The 16,206-nt window shown below is 52.0% G+C and overlaps 1 protein-coding gene across 10 annotated transcripts in view; it reads right to left on the reverse strand.

Annotated features, from left to right (window-relative positions):
- Positions 1-2,589: 2,589 nt before the first annotated feature.
- ACTN1 (actinin alpha 1) overlaps positions 2,590-16,206 on the reverse strand; it is a 109,044-nt gene continuing 95,427 nt past the window's right edge. For 2 of the 10 annotated variants that reach the window (XM_035260805.3, XM_078335232.1), the window contains exons 12-22: positions 12,962-13,112; positions 12,287-12,395; positions 11,682-11,822; positions 10,374-10,556; positions 9,969-10,103; positions 8,323-8,502; positions 7,364-7,510; positions 6,456-6,536; positions 5,979-6,044; positions 4,668-4,826; positions 2,590-3,290 (exon numbers count right to left, since the gene is read on the reverse strand). In XM_035260805.3, coding sequence (XP_035116696.3) covers positions 3,132-3,290; positions 4,668-4,826; positions 5,979-6,044; positions 6,456-6,536; positions 7,364-7,510; positions 8,323-8,502; positions 9,969-10,103; positions 10,374-10,556; positions 11,682-11,822; positions 12,287-12,395; positions 12,962-13,112 — 1,511 coding nt within the window. In that variant the 3' untranslated portion in view covers positions 2,590-3,131. The remainder of the gene's footprint in view (positions 3,291-4,667; positions 4,827-5,978; positions 6,045-6,455; positions 6,537-7,363; positions 7,511-8,322; positions 8,503-9,968; positions 10,104-10,373; positions 10,557-11,681; positions 11,823-12,286; positions 12,396-12,961; positions 13,113-16,206) is intronic. The other 8 variants (XM_035260808.3, XM_078335236.1, XM_035260807.3 and 5 more) reach the window with 5 other exon arrangements.

Consider the following 16,206-nt stretch of genomic DNA (forward strand, 5'->3'; position numbering starts at 1 on the left):
TGTAGAGGGGTGAGGGAGGGGCAGCCTATAACCTTGGACGCCTCCAAATAAGGTCACTTGCCCCATTCAGGGACTAAGCCCACAGCTGTCAGCCTCAGCTCTTTGCCACTAACCAGTTGAGCTAAGCAGCCCACCCATCTCCTGCTGCACCCAGCTATTCTGGCTTTTTTGGGGTCTCAGAGTTTGGAAGCTTCCTTCTCCCCTCTCTGCGAATGGCACTTTTAAGGCTTAGGAGCTCAGGTCCAGCAGCTGAGGCAGCCTCCCAAGGGCCAATATTGCACTCAGGCCTTTGAAGCTAGGGCAGTTTCTCCAACAAGCCATGCCTGTGCCACAGGTCACTGACGTCAGGGAGGCAGCCAGCTTCCCAGGGCATGAACAGTGGGGCACACATTAGCTTCCTATGGCTGCTGTACCAAATTATCACAAATGAAGTGGCTTAAAATAACACAAACTTATATCACAGTTCTGGAGAAGAGAGACCCAAAATGAGTGTAGGCCTGCATTCTAACTGGAGGCTCTCAGGAAGAATGTTTCCTTATCTTTTCTAGCTTCCAGAAGCTGCCCATATTCGCAAGCTTGCGGCTTCACATCATTCCAGCTTCTGCTTCTGTTGTCACAGGCCGACATGCCTGCTCCCCAAGAGCCCACCCAGACAATCCAGAACGATTTCCTCATCTCAAGATTCTTAATCACATCTGCAAAGTCTTATTTGTCATAGAAATTAACAATCATGGGTTCCAGGAATTAGGGCATGGACATCTTGGGGGACCGTTACTCAGTCTACCACAGAGCAGAGACTGAAAGAGGGTTCCCCTTAATGTTTTTTTCTGTAATCAGGCCTTTTTCTTTAAGAGTATTTTAAAGAGCATTACAAAGCACAACTGATGTTCCCACCTCAGCCCCCCTTTTTCAGACAGGGTCTTGCTACTTTGTTCAGGCTGAACTTAAAACTCCTGGGCTCAAGTGATCCTCATCTCAGCCTCCCAAGTAGTTGGCACTACAGACATCTATCACCACGTTCTGCTACAGCTGTTTCTTTATACAACTCTAGGGATGATACCCATTGCCACTTATTAAATGTCTACTGTGTGCCAGGGAGATAAGGAAACAGCTTATCGACCCCATTTAAGGAGGTCACTTGCCCAGGGTAACTCAACTGGCCTGTGGCAGGCAGCCTTGAGCTCACATCTGCCTCCCTTGCCAGGCACTGATGTTGAGGTTGTATTTCTTCCCTTGGCATCTATAATGCAGACCTTCATCTACAGTCTTGTTTGTGCTGGAGAGCTTTGGAGCCTTACATTCAGGGGTGGTATGGCTCATGCCACCTGTGGAAGTATGAGAGGCCCTGGCATAGGCTAAAAATTGGCAAAGCCTTCAGTCTCTCCTCACCACCTCAGAAAATCAAATTCTCCATCCTAGTAACTCACTCAGCCCAATGACCACACTTGTTGGGCACTGACCCCATGTCCAAGGGACAGCTATGGGCTGGTCCAGTGATAGAGGAAGTAGGTGGCAGCTAGGTCACACTCTTGCCACAGGCTTGGTGCCCAGAACAGTCATTAGGGTTTTGTTAAGGGATGGCCAGGCCAGAGAGAGGACAGACTGGCCTTCATGAGGCTATCAGCAAAGTCCCTACAGAAGTCAGAGGTAGAAAGGTAAGAGCTGCACATCCACATAGGCAGGAAGGGATGTGATGGATTCACCCCACTGACACACGAACAATCAGCTGCCACCTGTCAGCTGTCAATGGGGAGGATTCCATCCACCCATTTAAAGCAAGCTGGACCAGGTTACAATGAAAACTGGCCAATGATGGAATTCAAAGGATGCACAGGGGGAAAGTGATGTGGTGGGTTGCAAAACAAATGTCAGATAAAAGGCATGGGCTTAGGGGCCCTGGTGCCAGAGCAGATGACGTCCTATAAAGACTGTCTGTTACTCTGGAGAAGCTAGAGTGGTACACACAGTATTTGGAATTCAGGAATGGGGCCTAAGATGTTGTATTTCCAATGAGCTCCCAGGTGATGCTGAACAGCTGCTATCTATGGGGCATCTTGAATAGCAAGGGATGCGATGACTCTTAGAGACAACTCAAGCTGTTCCCTGCAGTAAAAATAAAACGAGAGGAGGGCATGCAGATGTCACAGAGCTGTTTGATGCTGTGGAAAAATGAAGGTGAGGCTTATCATCAAGAAGTCCTTTACACATCCATGACTTTTCTGTCCAACTCATAGGAGACTGTGAAGAAATTACCTTTTCCTTCTTAAAATGAAGAAACCGAAGTGTAAGAAGATTGATCACAGCAGGGCCAAAAACGTTATTGGGGTAGATACAGGTGCCCCACACCATCCTTGATCCCACACACATTTCCAGAAAACATCAAGCAAGGAGCAGGCAAAAGCTGTCATGGGAGTGTGGTTTTAATACTGTCTGTGTCAAGCAATATCAAAGTTGTCCATATTCTCCCAAGTTTGTCCCATTTTGAATACACAATATTAAAATTTTAAGTGTGTGCTGATAAAGAGACTAGTCAAACCTCAAAGGATTTAAAAATGAGAAGCCACATAAATTCTCTTCCTTAAAAAAACAGCCATTTCAAAAGATTTTCTTTAATATCATAAAATATTTTCATGGACAAGTGAGCTAGCAAACACACATGCACCAATGTGCCTTTTGACAAGAGAACCCCCTACCCCGACTCCCACACCAAAGTGGACATGAGATTGGAGAAATGAATACAGCAGATGGAACAGATAGAAGAAAAAAAATCAGTAAAAAGGATGGAATATAACTTTGTGCTTGGTTATTTTCCTATGCCACAACAAAACAAGACATTTCGGTGCAAACAGTTAATCTTTCCTCTTTTTTTCCTTGTCTGGTGGAGAAAAAAATACTTTTTCTATAATAAAATATGTAGTTTTTTGGTTTTTGACGTAACTTTTTTTTTCTTTTTTGCAGAAAATAATTTTGTAAACTGTCACTTCACGGGCAGGGAGGCTCGATGCCACGTGGGCCCCAGCTCGCCACGATGGAGGCTGAGCACTGAAACCGAACACGGGCAGGAGATGGGCGACGGCGGAGGTGCAAGGTAGGGCATGGCGCATGGGATGAGGGCGGCCGGGCCGGGTGGATTAGAGGTCACTCTCGCCGTACAGTGCCGTGGAGAAGGACATGTAGTCCAGAGCACCCGGCACGGAGTCGGGGCCGGTGTAGGGGGCCATCCGCGCAATGCAGTACTCGGCCTGGTCGGGTGGCAGCTCACGACGCAGCTCCTCCACGGTAATGTAGTTCTGTGGGGAGAGAGTGGTCAGGGTGGCCGCAAAGTGGCACAGCTGGACACAGCCGGAAAGCCCGGTGGCGTGAAGGCAGCGTGTGCCAGCTGCATTTTACCTCCCTCCAGAAACTACAGGAGGTATGCATACAAATATACATGTACATACCACATACACAACATGTATTTTTAAAATTGTCTCAGGTTTCCAGTTCAGTACCTAACTTTTTAAGCCTCTTTCCAATCTAATTCCATGTGCCAGTTACACCTATAATCATCTCCTGAATCACTAGTCTGCAATAATTGCATGCTGGAGCAGTATCTGCAGATACTCTGGTGGAGTGTATAGGTTCCTGGGGGGGACCCCACACGCACTCAGCTGAGCTCTCTGGAGGCCTCAGACAGAGAGTCTGATTTTAATGAGCCCTCCAGCAGATTAAGAACACCATGTTTGGGCATTACTGCTTAAATATGGCCAGTAAGCTCCTTTGCAGAAATGTAGGCCTTGCCCCATGCAAGCACCTCCAGCCTGGGTCTATGCCTTCTCCCAGGTTTGCCCATGATAGGTCTACTTGGAAGCTGCTTCTTTTAGGAGCCTGAAGATCGAGATCTCATTTGGGGACAGTGACCCGCAAGGTAGTCTCCCTGTACCATGCCCTACCGTTGCCCCTGTCAATCCAAAAGTTGGGAGACCAGGCCCCTATCTGGGCCGCAGTTTTCCTCCTCTACAAAATTAGTCACTATGACTAGATGGTTTGACGATCCTTCTTCTATGATATTCGAGGGACCTGTGGCTTCTACAGTCCCTGGGCTGGAGATGGCTGTGGTTCTGAGTGACATCCAGGTCTACCAATGACCATCTCAGAACAGCAGAGACTTGGACTGAGCCTCTGGCATCCATGGAAGCAGCCCCTCCACTGCCAAGTGGAGTGCTGTAGGGTATTTGGGAGATTTGGAAACCCAGAGTGGATCACTGTTCAGGGTAGAAAACACCAGAGACATGCTTCCTTCCTGCATCCTGCAGTCCCTCTTCCTGCTCCCACCACAGTTCATGCCGATGCTCAGGATGATACCAAGGGTGAAGTCCCAGGGGTTGTCAGATGGACTCCAAGAGTCCACACATCCATACCACTCTACTCCCCTATGCTACCTGTCATTTATTCACAGCTCTGGAGTCCCACACTGTCATGCAGTGATCCCGGGAGGGTCACTTATGCTAATCCTGTGTCTTGACACCTTAGCTGAGCCCAAGGCCTTACAACAAACAAGGAGAGGCCCAAGGGGCCCTGGAAGAAGGGATGGTTGAGGAGTTCACGTTCCAGCTCTCGCCCCTCTAGATCACAGTCCAGCCCGTGCCCGCCACCCCAGCACAGTGCCTGTGCCATAGGACACCCACCTTGTCCCCAGCCAGGATCTTGAAGGAGGCCATGACTTGGTCTGCTGTATCTGTATCGGCTGTCTCACGGGACATGAAGTCGATGAAGGCCTGGAATGTCACTACCCCCAGGCGGTTGGGGTCCACAATGCTCATGATGCGGGCAAATTCGGCTTCTCCCTGGAGGGAACAGCCAGCCCCAGGCCTGTCAGCCCATGGTCTGCTGGGAATATCTCACATGGACTGAAGACCCTGGGGGCTCAGAACAGCCTGTGGCTGGAAGAGGAGGGCACAGCAGCCCCCTGACCTAACCTGTGTTGTCCTGAAGGCATGATGGGGACATAACACCCAAGAGTAGAGACCCAGCTCAGGGTTTCCCATGCCCTGCAGACGCCTGGGTTCCCCTTAGAGCAAATAATCACGCTGATAATAACTATAATGACAACAATTAATAATGGCTGACACCTACGTAGCATATATTATATGCCCAGTATTAACCTAAAAGCTTTATTTCAATTCATTTAATCATCACTACAGCCATAAAGGTAGATACTGTATTATCTTCATTGTACAAATGAGAAATCTGAAGCCCAGAGAGGCTAAGTGACTTGCCCAGGGTCACACAGCCAGGAGGCAGCAGAACTGGGATTTGAACTCAGGCAGTCTGCTTCTAGAATCCATTCTCTCCTTACCACACTGTATTTTTTTACATGCCAGATACATGCACAGACTTAAATTCCTTCATTTAACCCTTGCAATAGTCCTGTAGGGTGTGTTCACCACTTCACCTGAGGCTACATGCTAATGACGGCAGGGCTGGGCAGCCTGTGGGCTCCACACTGGGCACCAGGGCCCAGAAGGCACCTGACTGCCTTACTCGGAATATCTGCGTGATGGGGGACAGACTAAGAAGGTTGGGGGCATCCTAAGAAGGATGGCTTGGGACAATCCAAAGGGGCGGCAGGACTGACGGGAGCCACCGCCAGGACATTGGTGGAAGTCTGTTTGTATGCTCTGTGGGAGGCAACGCTGAGCCAACCCCTGGATGTCCCACACCCCTAGTCCTTCCTGCCAGCCTCAGGGTCAGCCCAGCTGTCCACAGCGGGAATGAGGAAGTACCAGAAGATAAAGTAGCACAGAGATGGAGGCAAGGAGGCCAGGCCTCTTGGATACACAAGGCCTGGGGCTGGGCGGGCTTTCAGGGAACCATCTTCCCCAAGGACATGGACAGCCCCTAGCCTGAGGGCCTCCAGCCTGCGACGGCTGGGACTTGGCTGCTCTGGCCAGCTGGCTGCCACCTCATCAGGGCAGACAGGGTGGGGTTTACGTTACCATGTTGTAACCCATGGAGATCAGGCAGGCGCGGAAATCATCCGTGTCCATCATGCCTGTCTTCTTCTGTAGGGGGTAGTAGTACCGAGACACAAGGAGGGTCAGGAAGGCAGGAAGAGGAAGGGCCGGCCCAGGGCCAGGAAGACAGGGACAGATGGTCAGAGAGGGGATGAGGTTTACGGTTTCGGGAGTCAGGACAGGGAAAGGAACATAGGAGGAGAAGATGCAAACACATACAGGTGGAAATGTCCACAGGCAGATGCCAAAATCCACCCATGGGATGAAGAGTGGTGAGGACGAAGGACAGAGGGGAGAATGGAGCAGTGACAGGGCATGGAAAGACAGGAGGAGAGAACGAGCCCCATGGCCCACAGGAGGGGACAGGAGATCCAGACAGAGAGAAGAGAAAAAGGAAAAACGCATTATTTCTCGCCCCAGATGCCACCCCTGAGCGTGCTCCATGCAGGAGGCGAGTACCTGGGGGTCGTTGCCAATATCATAACCCAAGCTGATGAGGCAGGCTTTGAACTCCTCGGGACCCAGTGTGCCGGAGTGATCCTGGGGCCGCGGTGCGCCAGGCAGCGAGCCATGCGGTGTCAGGGAGGTGGAGCCGTGAGGGGGGCATGCCCCAGGGGAGGGTGGCGTGTGTGGGGAGACACAGGGACAGGCATGCGGAGGGAGGGTGGGGGAGGAGGGGAAATAAAAGTGCACATGGTTAGACACACGAACGAGGTTCCAGGGGGTGCCCTCCCCCAACACACGCAGCCCTGCTCCAGGGAGCAGGACCAGAGTGGGGTGTGATGAGCCACAAGGGTGAGAAGCTCCCCCAGAAGTGACCCGGCCCTCTGGCTTCCCAGGGGCTTCCCCTCAGGTGCCTAGAGAGCCATGAAGCAGGCGGGGTGGTGGGCAGCACCCAAGCCCCTCCCACCCCTTTAAATCGCCCTCAAGCCCCAGGGCACTGGGAAGGGGCAGCCCACTAAAACCCGGACTGACCCAGAGCTGGGATAGGAACCCTGGACCAAGGCATCTGACATCCCCGGCAGAGTCCCAGAGGCTGTGCTAGGGGCAGGAGCAGTCTCTCTTCTGCTCCTCTGTCTCCACAGCCCGAGAGCAGCAAACCTTCTCTGAGGGGACTCCTCAAGGTAGGAGAGCAAGGGTCAGGGATCAAAGGTCCTATTTCTACACACAGTGTGAACACTCTCTCCCAAAAGCAGGGAAGCTTATGGGGCACCAAGACAAGCTTTCCAAGGCTGATTTTGTGGTATGCACCGAGTCAGGGCAGGCTGACAGTTTCCCCTTTCTCTCCTTCCTCACTTGCATGGCAGCACCCTCCAGGGCCCTGGGGCAGGGGCTGCACTAGCAAAGCACAAGGGTGGGGCTCTCACCCGGTCAAAGTGGTTGAAGGAGGCCCGGAACTCATTCATCTGTTCCTGGCTGATGCCCTTGGCATCCCGGGTCAGGATCTGATTCTCCACCTCATTGATGGTCCTGGCGATGGTGGTGAGCAGCTGCTCCCAGCCCACACGGATGTGCTACAGGCAGGTGAGGGGCCTGTCAGCAAAGGGGTCCCAGGCAGGGGCTCCTGGTGGTCCCTGCCCACCCTATTCCCCAACCATCAAAATGGCCAAAGCCATCAAACTTGGCCTTCCATGTGGCTGAGTGTCACCAGAGGAAAGAGAACCAGGATGAGGACAACCTACCAGGACAGGGACACTAGATGACCAAAGGGGCAGGGTGGTGGCCTCTGCCTGGGAGAGCAAAGAAACCAGGACTTGCCAATGGGGGTCAGGTCAGGAAGGAGGGCAGATTTGGGGGTAGGAGAGATTGACACACAAAAAAATGCTTGATTCCCTGAACCACCAACCCCCACCCCCACAGTCTTCCACAGTTAAAACAAGTAGTTTTTTTTTTTTTTTTTTTGGAGAGAAGGAAAGAAAAAAAGGAGTGAAGGAGAAGAAGAAAGAGAGGGAGAGAGACAAGTAGTCATTTTAAAAGCAGGTGCCTGAGCCAGTTTAGAGCCCAGCACCCAGAACCACCGGAAGTGCTTATTCTGAACTCCACCCCAGAACTAGTGAAGCAAAGTCCAGAGATGGGGCCTAGAAATGTGCATTCTCAACACATTCCTTGGGAAAGCAGAAGGTACTAAAAATTGAAGATGTGAAGCTTCAGGGGTAAAGTGAGTTCATCCTCCAACTATGACCTGTTTCCTTGGAAACTTCCCCACCCAGGAGAAAGAGCAAAAGGGGAAACAGGCCCCTCGAGAAGAACAAGGCCAGCCTCACCCAGGAGGAAGAGCAAAAGGAGAAACAGCCTTCCCGAGAAGAACAAGGCCAGCCTCACCCACCTCCATGGTGTAGTTGGTGTGCTTGTTGTCGAAGATGAGCGCCTCCTGGATGAGCTGGTGGTCGCCCTCCAGCTGATCAATCTTTGGCTTGTAGTTGACGATGCTCTTCTCATACTGCCGCAGGTGGCTGAGCTGGTCCTCCAGGGTCCCGTGCATCTCGATGGAGATCCTCCCGATCTCCTGCTCACCGGGAAGGAGGTACCTTGTCAGACCACCTCACTGTGCTCCCATAGGGTGGGGACGGGAGCCTCCAGAATCCCTTGTTAAGCCCTCAGATGATGCTCAGTTCCCATCCCAGCCCGAAGGAGGCCATCACTGGTAATTAGTAAGACACTTTTAGCATGGGTGCTCCTAGGTATGGAAGCAGCACCACAGAGGTATATAACAAGTGCTGTTAGCATTGAATGAAATACCTACCAGCTCCCAGGCACCTGTCAGCCTCAGGAGAGGGATACAGGGTCAGTTCTAACCTAAACGTTCACTCCTCTGCTTGCCATTCAAATCCCCCTTCCCAAGTCTTGTCCATCTCAGGGACCCACTGAGCCAGATCCTCGTAGCCTCGGTACAGCTCACTCACCTCAGTGCCCATGCTCGTGCTGTTCTGCCTCCACCTTGCTGCCCTGGCCCACCTGAATCCCATCTATCCCTGCAGGCCAGTCCTAATGCCTATTTCTGTTTGTTATTCATCCATGTAAACAACTCTCGTTTGTGAAAACACTTTCTCTCCACTCAATTCAATCCAGTAGATATTTCCTGCCTGTCTACTAAGAACAATGTGCTGGCTGGCAGGGGTGTGGGGGCGACACACACAAATGTTAACTCGACATGGTCTCTGCTCTTAAACTCAGAGGCCATACTCAAGCCCAGTGGGGCCCTTTCCTGATCTGCTAAAAGCACCCACTATCTACCCCACACAATTCAGCAAAAAAAATTCTGTCCTCCACTGGGGTTCAGTTCTCCTCCTGGTACAACCTACCAGGACAGATCATCTTGGCCAAGCCCATTGCTCAGGAGGAGGAGGAAGGGAAGGGGAGGCCTGGTCAATAAGAGACACCAAAGGGATTAAGCTGGATTGGGCACTCAGGAGCTGACCTTCCTATGGGACTTTCATAGGCAGCAGCTTTTTTTTTTTTTTTTGAGACGAAGTCTAGCTCTGTCACCCAGGCTGGAGTGCAGTGGTACAATCTTGGCTCACTGTAACTTCCACCTCCCGGGTTCAAGCGATTCTCCTGCCCATCCCAAAGAGCTGAGATTACAGGCACACACCACCACACCTAGCTGATTTTTGTATTTTTAGTAGAGATAAGGTTTCACCATGCTAACCAGGCTGGTCTTGAACTTCTGACCTCTGGTGATCCACCCTTCTCAGCCTCCCACAGTACTGGGATTACAGGCATGGGCCACCGTGTCCAGCCCATAGGCAGCCTCTTAGTGGTGTCCTCATATATCTTTGCTCTCAAATTGGATATTGCCATCAGGGCTTCCTCACACAGACCCCCACAGCCTTCTACAGGGCAGCAGACCCCTGGTGGGCTCAGGGCCTCAGTCCTCCATGGGTCCCACCCAGGAAGACAGGCAGCCTGGCTGGCTGGGATAGTGTGGGGAGGGGTGGGAGCCCCAGCACTGCTTCCCAGCACAGGACCCACCTCCATCTTGGTCTGGATCCAGGGCCCGATGACATTGGCCTGGGCCCCGAACTGCTTGCGTAGCCTCTCATTGTGCTGCTGGCGGGCGTGCTCCTCCGTCAGAGCCTGGTCCCTCCGAGGCACCAGCTGCCGCACCTGGGGCAGGAACAACAAGGCGACTCTGGGGATGGGTCAGCCATCTGTCCATGTGCCAGATGAGGAAATGGAGGACCCAGGAGGGGAAGGGCCGGTCAGTAACGACAGGAGTGAAGGTATCAACCTGTTCTGGAAATCCAGTCATTGGCCAAACAATGAGTATTTACTATATGAAGATTTTAAATGAAATTGATGAAAATCAATTAAAATGGACAAAACTCCCTGCCTTCATGAAACTTACGATGGCTCGGCCCATGCCCTTCAACTCACGTGGTCCCATTTGCCATTGATCTCCTGAGGCGTGATGGTTGTGTAGGGGTTGGTGCCCGCCATATTGACATGGTAGGTCTGGACAATCTTGGACACCTCGTTGTGGATGCCCAGGATGGCCAGGCGTTCCTTGTCGGCATCGGGGAGGGTAGCCTTGAATTGCTCATGGGCTGTGGTCAGTCCCTGGATAGAGATGGGGATATATGAGCAAGAAGAACAAAGGAGGAAGCCCTAGAAATGGGTGGAAGGGCCTTGGAGATTGGGTTCCACACCAGCTGGGAGACGAGGAGGCATCAATTCAAAGAGTCCTGTGGCTGAGAACTGGGATGGCAGGTATGGCCACAGGAAGCTGAAGCCACAGTCATCAAAAGCAACAGCTTCATCCATGGAGGTGGTGAAACTGGCAGCAACCCCTCTGGCCTATTCACCACCTCACAGATCAGGGAGAAGGGCTGCTTCAAAGGCTCACTTCCCAGATGATCCCCCGAAACATGGGCTTCCTTAGCTTCTGGAAAAATCTTTTAAATCCAGTACCTGCAGCTTCATGAAAGGTTGAGAAAGCTGCTAACTGTTATGAAGTGAGCTCCAAATAGATATTACATTAAAATCAAAGTTCACAGCTGAGCACCGTGACTCATGCCTGTAATCCCAGCACATTGGGAGGCTGAAGGGGGAGGATCTCTTAAAGCCAGGAGTTTGAGACCAGCCTGGGCAACAAAGAAAAACCCCCATTTCCACAAAAATAAAAATAAAAAAAACTAGCCAGGTGTGATGATGTCAGCCTCTAGTCCCAGCTATTAGGGAGGCTGCAGCAGGAGGATCCCTTGAGTCCAGGAGTTGGAGGCTGTAGTGAGCCATGAGCCCACCACTGCGCTCCAGCCTTGGGGACAAAGTGAGACCCTGTCTCTAAATAAAATAAATAAAAATCAAAATTCAGAATAGGGTATACAGTAAAAGCTACTTTTCATTTTATACAAAAGGGTACAAAGCATGTACCCTTTTGTATAAAATTTGCTTGTGCAGAGACTGTAATCAAATTCTTAACTCTGGGGAGGGAACTGGGGGCTGGAGGATAAGGAGTCAGAGGGAGACCCTATTGTATAACCTTTGTAAATTTTTTGATTTTAGACCATGCGCATATATTATCTTGTCTAAATAAGTCAAATGCAAAGGTTTTGGGTCTATAAAATCCTTGGGATGCTCTTCCTAAGTCCCCTACCTTACAGGGGCAGTCCTGCAAACGTGACCTGTAGAGCGTGGGCCAGAGGTCCTGGGGGAGCCAGCCTCTGGGAGTGGTGGGGGGCTCACCTGGATCTCCTCGATGGTGTGCACAATGAAGGTGTCCTGCAGGTCCTCCATGGCCCCCTCCATCCAGTTGTTGAAGGGTGCGGCCCGCTTGGCATACTCCAAGTACAGCTGGTCAATGGTCTCCAGCAGCTTCTCGGTCCGCTGGGAGTGCCAAATAGAGTAGGGTTTAGTAGAGTGATGTCCAGAATCATCCCCCACTCCTATCGAGATCCTCCTGGTGAGCCCCAGGTCTAGAAGCACTGACTGAATCAGGCAGAAAGAACAGGCTCTTTCTGCCAGGTGTATGAACCATCTCACACTGCAGCAGCCGGGCCTGGCTCCCAGTGTCTGGTGTATAGAATAGGAGGATGCTCAAATGGCTGGGGTTGGGCTGTGAGGCACACTGAACTGGGAGGATGAGACGTGAGGGCAAGAGAGGAGGCATCGCCATCAGGGCAAAGTCCAAGGCCTGTGCCAAGGTGTGTCTTCCACATTTGGGCCAGGACTGGGGGAGGTCTGGGGAACCCATACAGTCTTTTAGCCCAAAGCAAAGAGAGTCAAGAAGCAGGAAGGGGCACCACAGGGCTGCGGGATGTAGGCCTAGATCTCCCTCCAGGACCCCTCACCTCCAAAGCTTCCCTTCGCTTCTGAGTTAGGGCCCCCAGATTGTCCCACTGGTCACAGATCTTTTGGCAACGGGCGTTGACACTGGGTGAGTCATAATAGTCCAGCTCACTGGGGAGGGAAGAGACAAGGAGGTTGGGGACCCAGGTTAATTTCATGGCTCATCTCCCTCTCCCTGGGGCTGCCAATGGGGTGGCTGGTGGTGCTGGGAAGAGCCAGGGGCACTCCCTTCAGGAGACCTTCCAGGCACTCCTTCCACCCCTCCCCTCTTTCAGGAGACTGGCAGGGAAGAAACTAAAGAAGTCCCCTTCCCTAACCATGGCTGAAGTGACCAGCCTTCACCCCAACAGCCAATGGCAGGGAGCCCTCGAGGCCCAGTGAGAAAGCTCAGAACCAAGGCTTGCTCACCCTCTGCAAGTGTGAGCCTGTACTGGCTACAGGCGAGAACTGGTGGCCTTTAACAGGATAGCAGCGTCCTGGGCTCATTCCCCACCAGGAGAGATGTTCTTTGTTTCTGCACTGACTCCCTTCCCACCTGGGCACCCACCTTTCAGGCCACACCCTCCCCACCCTCTCCACCTTTCAGGCCATACCCCCACATCCCTTAGCATTTGAGAAAGCCCAGCCTTGGCCCCTCACCAGGGCGCCACCAGGTGGGGGTGTCTGGGGCCACCTACTTGAGCTCCTGTGCGATGGCAGCGATCTGCTCTACGCGGTCCTGGTGGGCAGCCAGGTCACTCTCAAAGGCCTCGTGCTTCTTGAGCAGGGCCTTGATTTCCGAGAGCGTGGCCGTCTCATAGTCCTTCTGTCGCAGCATGGACTCTTTGCCTGGGTTGAGAGAGGGCCACACAGCTGAGCAAGAGTGAGAAGCATCTCCTTGGTCCCAACTGCCCACCCCTCAGGGCCCCAGGAGCTTCTAGGGGTGCTTCCCCAGGAGATGCCCACTGTGCCGGAGTCTGCAGTGTGCAAAAGCAGACGTGCCGCTGGAACATCCAATTACGGCATGATGGGGAAAAGCACTGCTCCCCTCAGAGCACTTCCAAGGCCATGGAAGTGGCAACATAGGACGGCTATGCAGGATCTGTGGGAATGCGCAGGGCACGGTGCTACATACATAGCAGGAAACACAGCCATCCACACCCTCTGGTACAACCAGGAAAAAAGCGACCCAAGCACCTCAGGGGTTCCCAGCCTTTCGAATGTCCCCGGTTACTGTCGCTGGCTGCCAGCAGCCCTGCAGTGGCCCCTTCCCCCGGTCAGTGTGTCCAGTGCACTCTGCAGTGAATCCGATGGTGGCTAGAGCCTTCTCTGACCCTCAGACACACTGCCCTCTCTCTGCAGGGCATGAGTGGGTCTTGCTTTTCTTAAATTTGTTTCCACTGAAGGAAAGAAGGAACAAGAAATGACCTCCCAGGGCCGTTGTTAGATGATGCTCACCAGCTGCCTTGTGAAGTTGACAGGCACAGGGCCGGGGCTGGCCCCGCCTCCCTCACTCACACACCCAACCCTCTGCTGCTGGGATGCTCAGCCCATATCAGTAAATAAGGCTGGGCTGGGAGCCAAGGCTGTGTCCCCATGATTTCTTTCCTTCCCCCTACTCTTTATCAAGTTTAGAAAAAAGATACAGCTAAGCCTACTTATCCACTCCTATTCAGGCTTTCCTTATGTGGTTATTCTGTGAAAGCTTTAGACATATATAAATTATGTTTCCTGCTTTTAAAATATTTAGCAGCACATTATTGGAATTTCTACCTTGGTTTCATAGTCTTCTCATGTAGATGTCTGCTGAGAGGCTGCATACCCACTGCCCTAACCCTTCACTGGCCTACTGTGGGGTGCTGGCTCCTTGGCTTGCCCTACTGTGGATGTCTCCATGTTCAGAGTGGATTCTTTTTCTTTCTTTTTGGGAGGGAGTCTCACCCTGTTGCCCAGGCTTAAGTACAATGGCGTGATCTTGGCTCACTGCAACCTCCGCCTTCTGAGTTCAAGTGATTCTCCTGCCTCAGCCTCCCGAGTAGTTGGGATTACAGGTGCGTGCCACCAGGCCTGACTAAATTTTTGTATCTTTAGTAGAGACATGGTTTCACCATGTTGGCCAGGCTGATTTCAAACTCCTGACCTTGTGATCTGCCTGCCTCGGCCTCCCAAAGTGTTGGGATTACAGGTGTGAGCCACCGCACCCAGCCCATGGTGGATTCTTTAGATAGTCTCAAGAAATGGTTAGGGTATGGTAAATTGTTAGGTGTGAATATATGAGGCAAACTGCTTTCCCCAGAGGCTGTGCCTGCATGCCAGCACTTCTCATGCCCCAGCTGGCGGCCGGCAAGCTGATGAGGTCAATCTTTGCTCTGTACTTTGGCTGTGAGCTGGACCCAATAGAAGCATGTGATGCAATCAGTGCAATCCCCACGCTCCCTCTTCCACTCCATCCCATCCACACCTGGATAAATAACTCCATACACTCACAGTGAAAGCAGGGGCAGCAACCTCGTACCATTGTGTGCTAAGCCCAGCATCTGTACTTACAAAGGGGAATTAGACCTAACCCCCCTTAGCCAGTCTAGCACACTCCCATACTCTACGCCAGAGGTCCCCAACCCCTGGGCCATAGACTGGTACCGGGGTCTGTGACCTCTTAGAAACTGGGCCAAACAGCAGGAGGTGAGCCAGCAGGTGAGTGGGCATTACCACCTGAGCTCCGCCTCCTGTTGGGTCAGTGGCAGTGTTAGATTCTCACAGGAGCTCAAACCCTGTTGTGAACTGCACATGAGAGGAATCTAGGTTGTGTGCTTCTTATGAGAATCTAACTAATGCCTGATGATCTAAGGTGGAACAATCATCCTGAAACCCTCTGCCTCCTCTCCTCTCCATGGAAAAATTATCTTCCACAAAACTGGTTCCTGGTACCAAAGAGGCTGGGGGCTGCTGTCCTACACCAAGCCAAGCCACTCCCAAGTGACCCTGGGGTACAGCTCTTCCTTCTCATCTCCTGCCTAAGGTCTGAGGAGTACAAAACAGGGCTGAATGGGGGTGTCTAGGGCACTGAGCTCTGCCGGCCAACGGGTCTGCCCCAGACTCCAGCTGAAATGGCCAGAGGGGCCCCAGGAGATGGGCAGCCTATTCCCCACCTCCAGCCCTAGCCCAGGTTCTGGGGAAAACACTATCCTAGGTATGATCCTCTCTCTTTAGAGTTAACCTTAGCTGCCAATAAGACCACACCAGACGTGGCCCAAGAGCCTCAAGGTGGGAGTAACAGGGACACACATGTGCCAAGGCAAAGGCTCTGGTTCACTGTAATTGGAGAATAGGAAATAGAGGAAAGAGAACTGAACAGATAAAAAACATAATAAGCATGCAACCTACTAGAATATAAGCCTCACAACAACCCTATGAGGAGGCTGAATTAGGTTGATTGGGGTCCCCCATAAAACATGTCAACCCAGAACCTCAAAATGGGACCTTATTTGGAAATAGGGTCTTTGCAGACTTAATTCCTAAAGATGACATTATACGGCCGGGCGCAGTGGTTCACACCTGGAATCCCAGCACTTTGGGAGGCCAAGGCCGGTAGATCACCTGAGGTTAGGAGTTCAAGACCAGCCTGGCCAACACGGTGAAACTAAAAATACAGATTAGCTGGGCATGGTGGTGGGCGCCTGTAATTCCAGCTACTTGGGAGGCTGAGGTAGGAGAATCACTTGAACATGGGAGATGGAGGTTACAGTGAGCCGAGATCGTGCCACTGCACCCCAGCCTGGGGAACAGAGTGAGACTGTGAGACTCTGCCTCAAAAAACAAAAAAGTTGACATTATACTGGAGTAGGGTGCACCCTAAATTCAATGATCAAGAAAAGGAGATTCAGTTACAGAGACACAGAGAGAAGCAGCCACGTGAGGACGAGGAAGAGACTGGAGAGGAGCA

The sequence above is a fragment of the Callithrix jacchus genome, chromosome 8, assembly GCF_049354715.1.
Source record: "Callithrix jacchus isolate 240 chromosome 8, calJac240_pri, whole genome shotgun sequence".
Lineage (NCBI taxonomy): Eukaryota > Metazoa > Chordata > Mammalia > Primates > Cebidae > Callithrix > Callithrix jacchus.